The sequence below is a fragment of the Nymphaea colorata genome, chromosome 2 (assembly GCF_008831285.2).
Source record: "Nymphaea colorata isolate Beijing-Zhang1983 chromosome 2, ASM883128v2, whole genome shotgun sequence".
In the NCBI taxonomy this organism is placed as follows: domain Eukaryota; kingdom Viridiplantae; phylum Streptophyta; class Magnoliopsida; order Nymphaeales; family Nymphaeaceae; genus Nymphaea; species Nymphaea colorata.
Genome location: NC_045139.1, coordinates 33678835 through 33692324, shown reverse-complemented (window position 1 = coordinate 33692324; position 13490 = coordinate 33678835). Strand labels below are relative to the sequence as shown.

At 38.9% G+C, this 13490-nt stretch overlaps 1 protein-coding gene across 1 annotated transcript; it reads right to left on the bottom strand.

Annotated features, from left to right (window-relative positions):
• Positions 1-2394: 2394 nt before the first annotated feature.
• Positions 2395-12389, bottom strand: LOC116248367 (GDP-mannose transporter GONST3). Its single transcript, XM_031621119.2, has 5 exons — positions 12232-12389; positions 10333-10507; positions 10049-10228; positions 9795-9860; positions 2395-3645 (listed from the first exon to the last, which is right to left on the bottom strand). The coding sequence occupies exon 5, from the start codon at positions 3643-3645 to the stop codon at positions 2494-2496; it is 1152 nt and encodes a 383-aa protein (XP_031476979.1). The 5' UTR covers positions 9795-9860; positions 10049-10228; positions 10333-10507; positions 12232-12389; the 3' UTR covers positions 2395-2493.
• Positions 12390-13490: the final 1101 nt, after the last annotated feature.

Below are 13490 nucleotides of genomic sequence, written 5' to 3'. Positions count from 1 at the left end.
AAACCTCCAATGCTGGTTTTCATGAAAAAGGATGGACGAAGGGGTCAAGGATTTCCCATGCCACTGCTTACATGTCTTGTGCATGGGACAAGGCCAAAAGTCGACTATTCAACCCAAAAAATCACGAAACTGATTTTATAGATAACTAGTCCAATACCTAATACGATCCCCTCGGCACAAACTCTCACGACAAAGCTCCGGTGTCCATGAACCTTTCCCATCGAAGGGAGATTAAGATCTTACAGGACAACTCCATGGAAAAGATTATCTCGCCGGCAGCGTATGTAGTGGAACTTTTTCAGTTCAACTCTCGATTTCTCCAATAAAACGCTCGTTCAGTCTCGTCAAAGCGGAACCAAGCAACAACCCGTTGCATGACTACGAAAGAATCACGCCAATAACCCCGAAGAATCCTAGCACATTTAGGTCATTCCCAAAGTTATTTCGGTAGTTCTACCAGCAAGAACAATCAAATTCCCAAGGAGAAAAACAAATCCGAGTATTCCAGCACAATCCTAACCCAAGTCTCACAAATCTTGATCACGATTTCGTGCGGCAACTGAACCAATCGAAAAGCATCGCTGTTCTTCCAAGGAAACCAAGTAACAAAAAGGAAATGAGAAAGAAGAACCGACCTGCTGCTTCCTTCTTGTGGAACGTGTAGGCTTCGAACTTGGGACAGAGTGATCGTGGCAAACAGTTTAGTGGCGGAGCCACGTTGTGCTCCGTGGTCATAAGTTTTCTCTTCAAAAGCACCTTTTTGTGACACTCGATGAACGGCCTCCAAATTATTCGATCCTTTCGACATGAAATATACGGTGCCTGTTGGCTGTTGCATGACAATGTTATAGACTAAATTATGAGACGCTTTTTCAGAAAAGAAATCTAATTAACATAAGATCAATTTTTTAATGTTGTTAATAATGCGTAAGTAAAACTTAAAAGTATTCTATAACTATTACATAATTATTATTTTACCTCTGGCATAGAATAAATTTTGAATGTTAACTTTTAAGTAAAGTATATTTGATCTCTACGAAAATAAGTTCGTCTTTTAAAGTTTGGACAAACTTAAGTTCAATTTTTTTGAAACATTCTTCTATAAATATAATGTTAATAATGCGTAAGTAAAAACTTTAAAGTATTCTATAACTATTGCATAATTATTATTTTACCTTTGGCATAGAATAAGTTTTGAATGTGAAATTTTAAATGAAGTGTATATAATCTCTACAAAATAAGTTCGTCTTTAAAAGTTTGGACAAAAAGAAAAGTTGCATTTGTTGTTACCAAAATGAAAATGTTACTAACTTTTTATTCGTAACGTTATAAGTTGTTCTCGAACGATCTTATTTTAAGAAAAACTTGACGGAAGTACGTCACATGATTTTACAACAAAGATAAACTTTGGAAAAATGTCGATAAGTAATCTTTTAAAATTATATATACATAAAAAAACTAAGACTATAAATGAAAAACTTTCAATACTTGTACGTTTTGCATCATGTCATGATATTTAGCTTGAACCAACTTGATACATAGCATTTTTATTGAGCCCTGTTAAATTTCTGATACATAAAATTCTCAATAAAATCACTGCAGATAAATATTTATCTTAAGTTAAGAACAAAAAAAAATGACATGTTGGGATTGAGGTGACATTTCAAATGTAGTTTATTTTATTAAAATTCATATTAAGTTACAATACAGTGAAGAGAGTATATAATAAACATGAGCAATTAATCTTTCGAAGTTAAATTTGGCATAATTCTAATATGTCTATTATTACCCATGCCGTATTTCATTAATAGTGTAATTTATATATGCCCTTATTTTATGTTGGTTATCAACTAACATACGAACTAATTATTCACTGAAAATTTGTACAGAAGGCAATATATATATATTTATATTGAAAGAATGCTACTTGGTTCAATCCCGTAGTTGTGTCCCACTTCCCCCTTTTCCACAATTTGTCTCCCACTCACTAAGATATCAATGCTTACTTCCACTTTGTCCCGTTCCTCTGATTCTAGACATCCAAGAGAAAAACTGGACTAGATTACCGGTTGGAATTCAGGTAAGGCCATCTTAAATAACTGACTTGTTGATGGAAATGGAAACCCATCTTAAATAACTCTGATGCTTCTCGGTATTTGAGAATCAGTTTCTCAACCTAGCCATGAAGTTATATGTAGCAATTTTTCATCTTCATCTGCAATTCATCAGGAGAAAATAACATCACTAGGTTTTTTTAGAATTTTTTTCTTTCCATTTTAGTATTTGGTCGGAAAATGGTAGCAAGTACTTGTATACCAAAAGAAAAATGGGAAGTGAAGCCATCTCGCAGGGAGGACGAACTGTAGTGACTAAAAGCGAAGGAAATACAGACCATTTCAAGAGCAAGTGTTCTCCTTAATATGTAAGAATTACAATTAAGAATGAAATGATATCTCGAGTTTGGCATTAGCTCCAAAAAGGCAAATTACAAAATCATGAGGTCCTCCCAGACTTTTCTGTAGCAGCACTTTCCTGCTCATTCATTGGTTTTGCAGGAGCACTAGTTTCTTGGTTTGGCATTTCCAGGAGCAGCTTTGCTTCTTCATCATCAACTTCAACTTGCACTTTCGGAGGAGCAGGCTTTGTAGTTGATTGCTGGTACAAAATTCCACCCAACATGCATATCAAAAGGCCAATTGTCCCAATCAACGTTGAATGCTTATCCCAAACAACTAAATTTATTACCACTGTGAGAAGCTTGTTCACAATACCAAGAACAGTAAACCCGGTAGCTGAGATGGTCCTCCGACATGAGAACCCAAAAAAGGAGATGGAAAGCCCAAATAGACAGGACAAACCCACTGGTAAAATCACACTGAAGGAATGCCAACTTGATTCATCTGCAACGTCATGCTTTATCTTCTTCAACTCCCCCATAATAAGAAATTCAAAAGGGAATAGAAGCAACGCTTCCAGGTTGTTGTACAGAACCAAACCCCATATGTTCAGTCCGATTGTCATAACTACATGCTTTATGTAAACGAAATCTATCGTCATGCTCACAAGATAGGCCAATGCCCATGTATAAGCAGTCACCGTAAATTGGTAATCTGTAAGAACATAGATCACACTTCCACCAAAAATAGTAGCAAGAGACAACCAGGTTTTCAGCGAAGGCCATGGCTGCTTCAAATAGACAGCTTCTCCAATGGCCACAAATATGGGGACAGCTGAACGGAAAACTATAAATGTATCAACATTGGCATGTAGCAGAAGCTCACTGTTTGTGAAAAGGGATGCATAGAATATCATGGCAGCAGGTAAGAACTTCCACATGGTGTATAGGTTCAGTGGGTCATGCTCAATCACTTTTAACCATCCGCACACCAAGACACCAAGTGCACTTGTGAAGTATTGCAAGGCAGTCAAAGCTCCAGGATATGGAAATTTCATTACGGCCCATTTGTTGATTATTGATAAAAGTGAGGCAGAAAGACAGTATCCGGCAGCTATTCCATAGATGGATGCCTGCTCCAGTAACTTCTTAAAAATAGCATACCGACTATCTTCAGCATCTTTAGCCAAAGACGTTACATCAGTACTTCTGGATGTCTCCTCCTTAGAGCTGCCCACATTATTAGACATCTGCAAGCAAGCAAATGAAAAACTAAAAGTTGTAATGTCCGTATCTGATTAATTTCAGATGGTGTCTGTTTATAAAGTTGTAACATTATAAGTTTCAAAGTTGTAACGTCGCATCAGGAGATTAAACTAGCATGGGCATCACCAATTAAACATCGCAATTTGCAACTGGACATAAAGTTGTATTATCTAGGACATTTTCATGTATGATACCCCTAACAACGAAGGCAACAAAAAAAAAGACCGTAACAACACACATCCAATCATATCCACACATAATATAGATAGAAAGGAGATTTCCATGAGATGTTTTACAATATCGCAATAATAAACACAAAGCCTGTGAAGACTCAAGTATTATCCCCACTTCATAGTGAATGTATCTAAAATATTGTGTCAACGTTTAAATTTATAAAAAAAATATTAGAAACAGAAATATATCTAACCAAGGAAAATCAATTTCTTTCCTGCATAAATATACATAGTATTGATTGAAGTTTGAACCAACTGGTTCAGCCCGCAAGTCTCATACCAGTATCCTTATTAAAGTAACCTTATTTTAAGTAAACGATAAAAAGATCAAGATAGTGAAAGTTTGCTTTATACTAAATTACTTGCATTTTAACTTCAATCAGAAGTTACGAAACAATTGCACAAAGTAGATGCAGTTTCAGAAAGTAACAAGATAAAATAGATAGACAGGAAATCTAAATCAAACACAATTTAAAATGTAAAATTATGATTCCGTTCGTACGTCAAACAAAAACCGATTTTAAACTCTACAAATCCAAGTCAACAAGAAACACGAACTAAAGGACCCAAAAGAAAGCTTAGCAGACACAAAAATTCATCTAACAAACCCAATCATAGGCAAACAAGACGTAACGTAGAAAAAAAGAGAGACATAATTCCAAATATGGGAACTCTCCCTGAGCAAGTGACTCACAACGGTATAACCCCCCTTGCCTATCGCCCAGAGAGAGGAAAAGACATCAAACAAGACATAACGTAGAAAAAAAAGAGACATAATTCCAAATATGGGAACTCTCCCTAAGCAAGTGACTCACAACGGTATAACCCCCCCAGACTATTGCCCAGAGAGAGGAAAAGACATCTCAGCTACCGAAAATCGATGAGGTCTTCAACTTTCAGCGTAGTCCAGTGTCAGCGGGCAAGACCTCTTCTTCCCGCAGTTAAGGGAGCAGAACAACATTGGGTGAGAGAGAAAGAGGGAGAACAAGATCTCGACTTTTTCCTGTATAAAATACCCTAGGGGTGAACAACGAGTCGAGCTACTTGAGCTTGACTCGTAAGTGAGTTCCAACTGCATCATGTTTTGAACGAGTCGAGCTCGAGTTCACGAGTCGACTCGTTCAACTAATCGAGTCGAGTTCGAGTTCATTCAACTGGAACCGTTAAAGCTCGAGTCGGCTCGAATGTGATTAAAATCCTGGTTTTCAAAAATCGGTTCAAAAGCGTCTAAAGCGAAAAACTCTTTTTCATATTTGACTTTCAAGTTTTAGGTTTCCTTTTTGTTCTCCCTCCCTCTGTCTCTCGAAACTTCTCCTTCTCTTCTCCGTCTGAAACTTGTTCCTCCATTGCAACCCTAACCTTTACTCGTCTGCGGCGGCGGGCCACTTTAGCCTTCAGCCTTCAAGGTCAGCCGGCAGCTCCGCTTCAGCCTTCTCCCTTCATCTTTCAGCACAAGGTTCTTGCCTTTGCTCTCCGCTTCAACCTTCTCCCTTCAGCTTTCAGCCCAAGTTTCTGCCTATGCTTGCAGCAAAGAGGGCAAGTTTATGAAGTTCTCTCTCTCTCTCTCTCTCTCGTTTTTATTGGGATTCCTGTTTTCGGTTCCTCTTGCAAACGCCTCTTCCTCTCCGTCTCCTCGGACACATCCGATCAAATTGGAACGCCTCTCCATCGTTCGCACGAAGAACCAGATACGCTTGTTGCGCTCTGCTCATTGCTTTCGCCTAAGACGCTTTTGAACCGGTATTTTAATCACATTCGAGCCGAGTTGAGCTTTAACGGTTCCAGTTGAGTGAACTCGAACTCGACTCGATTAGTTGAACCCGAGCTCGACTCGTTCAACACATGATACAACTTGAACTAGCTTTCAAGTTGAGCTCGAGTAGCTTGACTTGTTGTTCACCCCTAGGGTGTTTTATACAAGAAGAAGTCGAGATCTCATTCTCCCTCTCTCTCTCTCTCGCTTAATGCTGTTTTGCTCCCTCAACTGCGGGAAGGAGAGGTCTTGCCCACCGGTGCTGGACTATGCTGAAAATTGAAGACCTCACCGATTTTCGGTAACTGAGGGGTCTCTTCCTCTCTCTGGGTGGTAGGCAAGGAGGGTTATACCGTTGTGAGTCACTTGCCCGGGGAGAGTCCCCACATTTGGAATTATGCTTCTTTTTTCTGTGTTACGTCTTGTTTGCCTATGATTGGGTCTCTCAAATGAATTTTTGTGTCTGCTAAGCTTTGCTCTTGGGTCCTTTAGTTTGTGTTTCTTACTGACTTGGATTTGTAGAGTTTGAAATCGGTCTTTATTTGAAGTACAAGCAGAATCATAATTTTACATTCTAAATTGGGTTTGATTTAGATTTCTCGTCTTTATCTATTTTATCTTGTTACTTTTTGAAATTGCATTTACTTTGTGCAATTGTTTCGTAACTTGTGCTTGAAGTTAAAATGAAAGTAATTTAGTATAGAGCAAATTTTCACCATCTTAATCTTTTTATCGTTTAATTAAAATAAGGTTACTTTAATAAGGGATATTGGTAGGAGACTTGCGGGTTGAACCGATTGGTTCAATCAATACCATGTATATGTATGCAGGAAAGAAATTAATTTTCCTTAGTTAGATATATTTCTGTTTCTAATATTTTTTTTATAAATTTGTACGTTGACATAATATTTAAATACATTCACTATGAAGTGGGGATAATGCAGAAGTCTTCACAGGCTTTGTTTATTATTGAGAATCTTGTAAAACATCTCATGAAAATCTCCTTTCTATCTATATTATGTGTAGATATGATTGGATGTGTGTTGTTAGGGTCTTTTTTTTTGTCGTCTTCGTTGTTAGAAGTTGAAATAATGAAATAGCTACTATATGATCAATTATTGGTTTTTCTTCTTTATATTGTTGCATTCTTAGTTATTCTTCTTTATAGTGTTCCATTCTTAATTGTAGGTGACTTGGTAAAGCAATGGTGCAAATAACATTGTCGTTACATCTCGTCTACTTACCTTTCTCGTGGCCTTTGGGATGAATTTATGACAGTGCATTTGAGTTCATGTTCCTATATCTGATCTTTTATGGATTTTGCTCATTTGTTTGTTAATGTGTAGGAATGAATAAAGTTTTATATATCTCTTTTTCATCCGGAAGACAAAAGATGCAATAAAGGAGCTACCAAAATAAATGACATTGGAGAAAATTGTTAAATGGTGAGTATCAACTTTTATAAAAACACATATCATTGCTATTTTTTCCCAATCTTCAGGTCCAAGCAACCATACCAAGCCTGGGTCTTCCATGCTATATCTTGCAAAAGCATCTTTATATGCAAGAGTTGTTTCCAACACAAAATATGTTGAATTTCATCGAGTTGGTACATCTAACACTAACTTCTTTGTCGTTGAAATTTCCAATTCTCTAGCTGCAGTTGCAAAACCATGGAGTCTTGAAGGTGAAACTTTGATATACTTTACTACATCTCTAATGTTAATGATTTCATCTTTAATGGCACTCAACTCATCTTGTACCATCAGATTCAAAATATGTGCACAACATCGCACATGAAAAAATTTACCTCCATGATACAATTTAATGTCGCTTTCTCCATGTTCTCTTTTAATTTTTTGTCAAGAACATCATTTGATGAAGCATTGTCAATTGTAATAGACATTATTTTCTTTTTGATCTCCCAATCTGCAAGATGCTTAGCAATTACACTTGCTAAAACTAACCCAGATTGAGGTGGCTCAACTTCGGTAAAATTGATGATATGTTGTTGCATATTTCACTCTTTATCAATGAAATGTGTTGTTAATGTCACATATCCAAATTGTTGGTTTGATGTCCACATATTTGTAGTCAAAGCAACCTTATCACACCATTCAAGACTTCTTTCAATTTCTTCTTTTCATCTTCATATAATTTAATGACATCTCTCCTAACTGTCATTCTTGAAACTTACACCCAATTAAAAAAACCAAGCCTAATAAGAAACCTAAACCAACAATCATCCACTATACAAAAAGCATGCTCTCCGGTTGCCACTAGTTTTGCAATTATCTCTCTTATTGATTGAGCATCGATGTTGGAACCCATTTCCATAAGCTTCTTCGTGACATCTAAAATATTTCCAGATTTAAAATTTAAATTAACTTGTTTTTTGTAAGCAAAACGTGTCAAACGTTTGTGCCTTCTCATTGATGATGTAGATCCTCCTGTACTTATCATAAAAAGTGTACTGCAATACTTACATTTTCCTTTTTTGATACAATTTATAATAACATCGGCAAAATCATTCCATATTATAGAAATCTTTGCTCTTGATCTTTTGCACCACTTACACGTGCTTCATGAGCATCTATTGAAACTTCTTCATTTTCGATGTCTTGCAAATCCATAGGAGTTTCATTAGAGGAATGTACTCTGATCGGGACATCATCTGAGCTTTGTCTTGAATCACAACATACTTGCTTGCCCTTATCAATGATATTTCTTTCTAAATTTGTCATTCTTCAAACTAGTAATTTTTCCTTCTGCTCAAGCTATTCTCCTATTTGAACATGATATTTGACAGAAACATATTACAATATAAGAGAATATGAAATAAAAAACACTGATTCTCATTATTAAATATAAAAAAAACACTAATCCCAACTGGAAAAAAGGCAAAAATATACAATATTTTGAAGTGAATTCATGAATTCATGGGGGTCTGAAGAAGGGGTTGGAAGCAGAATAAATGAAGAAGAAAGAGAAAACGTTCGTGCAAATCAAGTCATGAATTCTAACCAGTCCCATCTATTCCTGTCAATACAGTAAGTTGTGCCTCAATATTTATAGATTTTATGTCTAACAAATGTAGGAGGGAAAAGCATGGTTAGAAGCAGAATAAGGGATGGAAAAAAAAAACTCTTCATGTCTTAGTCTGTTTCGGATGGTTCATTTTGATGTGAACATTGTTCTCGACATTGTGAAAGTATGGTATGCCAAAATATGTTGTTGAGTATGAAACAGAAAAGACATTGTTAAAGTGTGGAAGTGTGGTGTTGGGGCTGTCAAACCCGTCTCCAACCATCCCCAACAGTCTTAAACCAATACTGTTTACAAACAACAGAATGTTGGGGCAACTGAAATGTCCACTGCCAAGCAGAATATGGTTTTGGAAATTCACTGTCGGCCTCCAATTAAGGGCTCTCAATAAAGCCTTAAGACACCAATGAGACCAACCTTTCGTTATGAAGCCAGTGAGAGGGACTTTTGGTTGTCTTTGTTTTTCAATTTCTAGCAGACATTTTCTGAGTTCTCTAAAAATGAAGAAAACTCTAAAATGGAAGAGAAACTGGTGTTACTCTGTAAATCTATTCTCCTATTTAGTAATTACAATAGCTTACTGGATACTGAATACTAATTTTTCATATTCTCAAGTCCCGTACTGATGGTGCTTATCCACTTCCTCAGAGGTGTTATATGCTCTAAATTGAGCAACTGATTTCCCATCTGCTGATTCAAAGACCTTAATTGTCAAATGTAGGTTGGCAAGGTAAGTGTAGAATGGCTAGCCAATGAGAGAACCAAAGTGTCAAGGACTAAGGAAGTCCCTGCCAAAAAAATTCTCAAGCTATCTACTTATTCAGGCTCATCTCTAGGTACTTCTAAGAGATGTCAACACAATGTGCACAGTCCAGATCCGCACGAACATGTAACCCATCGGCATGAGAACGTGACAAACTAAAAACCAGAAAGAGCAATATACAGAACAAGGAGCGAGAGAGACTGAGAGAACGCTGCTTTTGTGGAAACTGCAAACCCAGCAGAGCAACAGCAGAAACTGAGAGATGGGGAAAAGAATCGAACGCTGCTTTGGGTAAATCCGTAGGAGAAATAAAATCAAGAAATGGAATCTGATGCCTACCTCAATGGACTGAATAAGCAGCAGTCGTTTTCTCTCCCACGGCAGAACTATGTCTGCTCCTGTTTCCTGTTTAATACAAGCATCAAACAACAAAAATGAACCATATTTCACAACATGACCAACATTTGGAATAAATAACAATTAACAAGAGCACATCATCGTAGCAGAAACTGAGAGATGGGGAAAAGAATCGAACGCTGCTTCGGGTAAAACCGTAGGAGAAAGAAAATCAAGAAATGGAATCTGTTGCCTACCTCAAAGGACTGAATGAGCAGCAGTCGTTTTCTCTCCCCACGCACAGGAAGACCTCACCTCACGCACACTGCAAAAGAGATGAGCAGAGCGCAACAAGCGTGTCTGGTTCTTCATGCGAACGACGGAGAGGCGTTCCAATTTGATCGGATGTGTCCGAGGAGACGGAGAGGGAGAGGCGTCTGCAGGAGGAACCGAAAACAGGAATCGCGATGAAAACAAGAGAGAGAATGCAGAAAGAAAGCCAGAGAGAGAATGCAGAAAGAAAGCGAGAGAGAGAGAGAACTTCATAATCTTGCCCTCTTTGTTGCAGGCACAGGCAGAAACTTGGGCTGAAAGCTGAAGGGAGAAGGCTGAAGCGGAGAGCACAGGCAGGAACCATGGGCTGAAAGATGAAGGGAGACGGCTGAAGCGGAGATGCCGGCTGACGTTGAAGGCTGAAGACTGAGGTGGCAGCCCGCCTGCGGACGAGTAAATGTTAGGGTTGCAATGGAGGAACAAGTTTCAGACGGAGACGAGAAGGAAAAGTTTCGAGAGACGGACAGTCGGAGAGACCCCAAACTTAAAAGTTAAATTGAAAAAAAGTTTCATCTCAACCGGTTTTTCAAAATTAATATTTTAATCACATTTGTGTCTAATCAAATTTTAAAGATTTGGATTTCAGTTGAGTAAACTCTATTAGTTGAACGAGTCGATTCCTAATCTCAAGCTCGAGTAACTCATGAACTCGAGCTTGACTCGTTCAATGCAGCTCAAACTCGCTTACAAGTGAACTCGAGCTTGACTCGTTCAATGCATCTCAAACTCGCTTACAAGTCAGTTGAGTAAACTCTATTAGTTGAACGAGTCGATTCGTAATCTCAAGCTCGAGTAACTCGTGAACTCGAGCTTGACTCGTTCAATGCAGCTCAAACTCGCTTACAAGTGAACTCGAGCTCGACTCCTTCAATGCAGCTCAAACTCACTTACAAGTCGACTAAGTCAAGCACGAGCTGGTCGACTCAGTTGTTCACCCTACCTATGGTCACTATGCATTTGTTTTATATATGGTACCTATGGTCACTATGCATTTGTTTTATATATATGGTACCTATGGTCACTATGCATTTGTTTTATATATGGAAAATGTCGATGATGCAGAGTTGCATGCCATCACACCGTCATTGTAAACTGCGAACGATGGTGAGAAAAAGTAACACAGGAGGCACTCATGTTCAAGTTTTCATTCCTATTTACCATTTTTTTTAAGGAGATCGTGTGAATAGAAGCGATGGTGATGAGTTGGCTGCAGTGTGCAATTTTCTAGTGCTCCCCAACTGATCTAAACAGTTGAGATCCTCGTATTCAAAATCCAAGGTTTTTCAAATATGGAGGATTTGAGATTCCTTGGTGCCCAAAGGATTTGCACATGAGAATCTTAGATCCATGTGCACAGTGTAGCAGTCCGTAGGCCGACTCTTTCCATGTCAAAGAACATATATTTAATTCTTTCCTGATATACCTACTTGGTTAGAGCGACTTGGTTAGAGCGAAAGTGAGAGAAAGCCTCTCTTCTCCAATCGAAACATAGAGATAAATGGAGAGATTAGGGCAGCATTTCAGCCTCTCTTCTCCAATCGAAACATAGAGATAAATGGAGAGATTAGGGCAGCATTTCAGCCTCTCTTGTCCAATCGAAACATAGAGATAAATGGAGAGATTAGGGCGGCATTTCAGCCTCTCTTCTCCAATCGAAACACAGAGATAAATGGAGAGATTAGGGCAGCATTTCAGCCTCTCTTCTCCAATCGAAACATAGAGATAAATGGAGAGATTAGGGCAGCATTTCAGCCTCTCTTCTCCAATCGAAACATATAGATAAATGGAGAGATTAGGGCAGCATTTCAGCCTCTCTTCTCCAATCGAAACATAGAGATAAATGGAGAGATTAGGGCAGCATTTCAGCCTCTCTTCTCCAATCGAAACATAGAGATAAATGGAGAGATTAGGGCAGCATTTTAGCCTCTCTTCTCCTGCCGAAACACAGGGAGGCCTCTTTTCTAGCTGAAACAGTGAGAACGAGAGAGAGAGATTAGGGCATGCATTTCAGCCCTTGTATCTGGCCAAAACATAGAGAAAGAGAGTAGGCTAACGCAGCTCCTTTATCCAACCAAACCATAGGAGGAGAGAGAGAGTGAGAGAGAACCTCGTCAGAGAATGGAGTCTGGGCAGCAGGCGACCCAGGCAACGAGGAAACTAGCAGTTGTGAAGAAGCATTCAGGCCAGGAAAGAGAAGAAAGCTCTCCAGGCAACAGACAATGAGTAGAAAAATCTCAACCCCCTGCACGCTTTCTTCATTCCCCCATGCGGATCGGATCTTAGTTCTGCTCAGCAAAATCTGACCATAAATCCGCGGAGCCTGACAAGTATTCCTAAGGGGCACTCACGTATACAACAAACCAAATATTTAAAGATATTAATGTAAAAATAAACAAACGAGGGATGTTTGGCGAAGCTTTGATCTCCTCACTTCTCAAGTGTGATTAGATCGCCAAACAAAAATCCTTCATAAATTAGACAAATTTGAAAACTGAAATTCATTACAAGAAAATCCTATACATTAAGTGCTACTGCTATCTGATTCACCGCTTCTTCTTAATTTTCCACTAATAGTTAAGAAAAGAAACAAAAAAGCAAGAGTCAGGAGCAGCAGAGGTGGAGGAGATGGAAGCGATTAAATGCCAGACTCTCATACATTTACCCCGCAGCCTGCCGCCAGTGATTTCGGTGTTGGCTTAGAATTCTCGTAAATCCCTGAACGAGATGCTTGGAATAACCTCGCTTGGAGGCTGGAGCATAACAGAAAGCGGGCTGGAGGCAGAGGAAAACGGTGGGGCGCGACCCAATCCTGGCATGGGCAACTGCCAAAACATGCCTTGAAGCTCCTCATGTCAAGCTCCTTTTCGCATGGAGCTTTATTGGGCTGGCCAGCCCACACATATAGCTCCGCTACTGCCATAAATACTTAATAGGGTTAGGGTCGAGTAGTTTTTATTATGATTATACCAGAATGGAGGAAAAATCTCACTTCACACCCTTAGCATGTGGGGTAAGTATCTATTTATATTGACTTGTGTGACTATGTGTTATAGTTTATAGTTGTATATAGAAGCGTTATGGCAGTGAAGATACACTTGCTATATAATAAAAACTGTAAATCGAAGACCTTTAGGTAACAGCAGAGGAAGGATCCCTTTGATTGCGCTTTGTGCAGTCTTGCTGTTGGATCACAGTAGGCGTTTCATTTTCCTTTGTGATCATGTCAGCAGTCAGCTTGGGCATTGGGCCAAGACCGCCGCCGGGTACCTAGTACTGGCCCGACTCGGGCCCAGGCCCTATGCTTAACGGGCTCATGTTATCGGGCCTGGCCTGGCCCGGTACTTAACAGGTTGGGCTCAGGCTTGA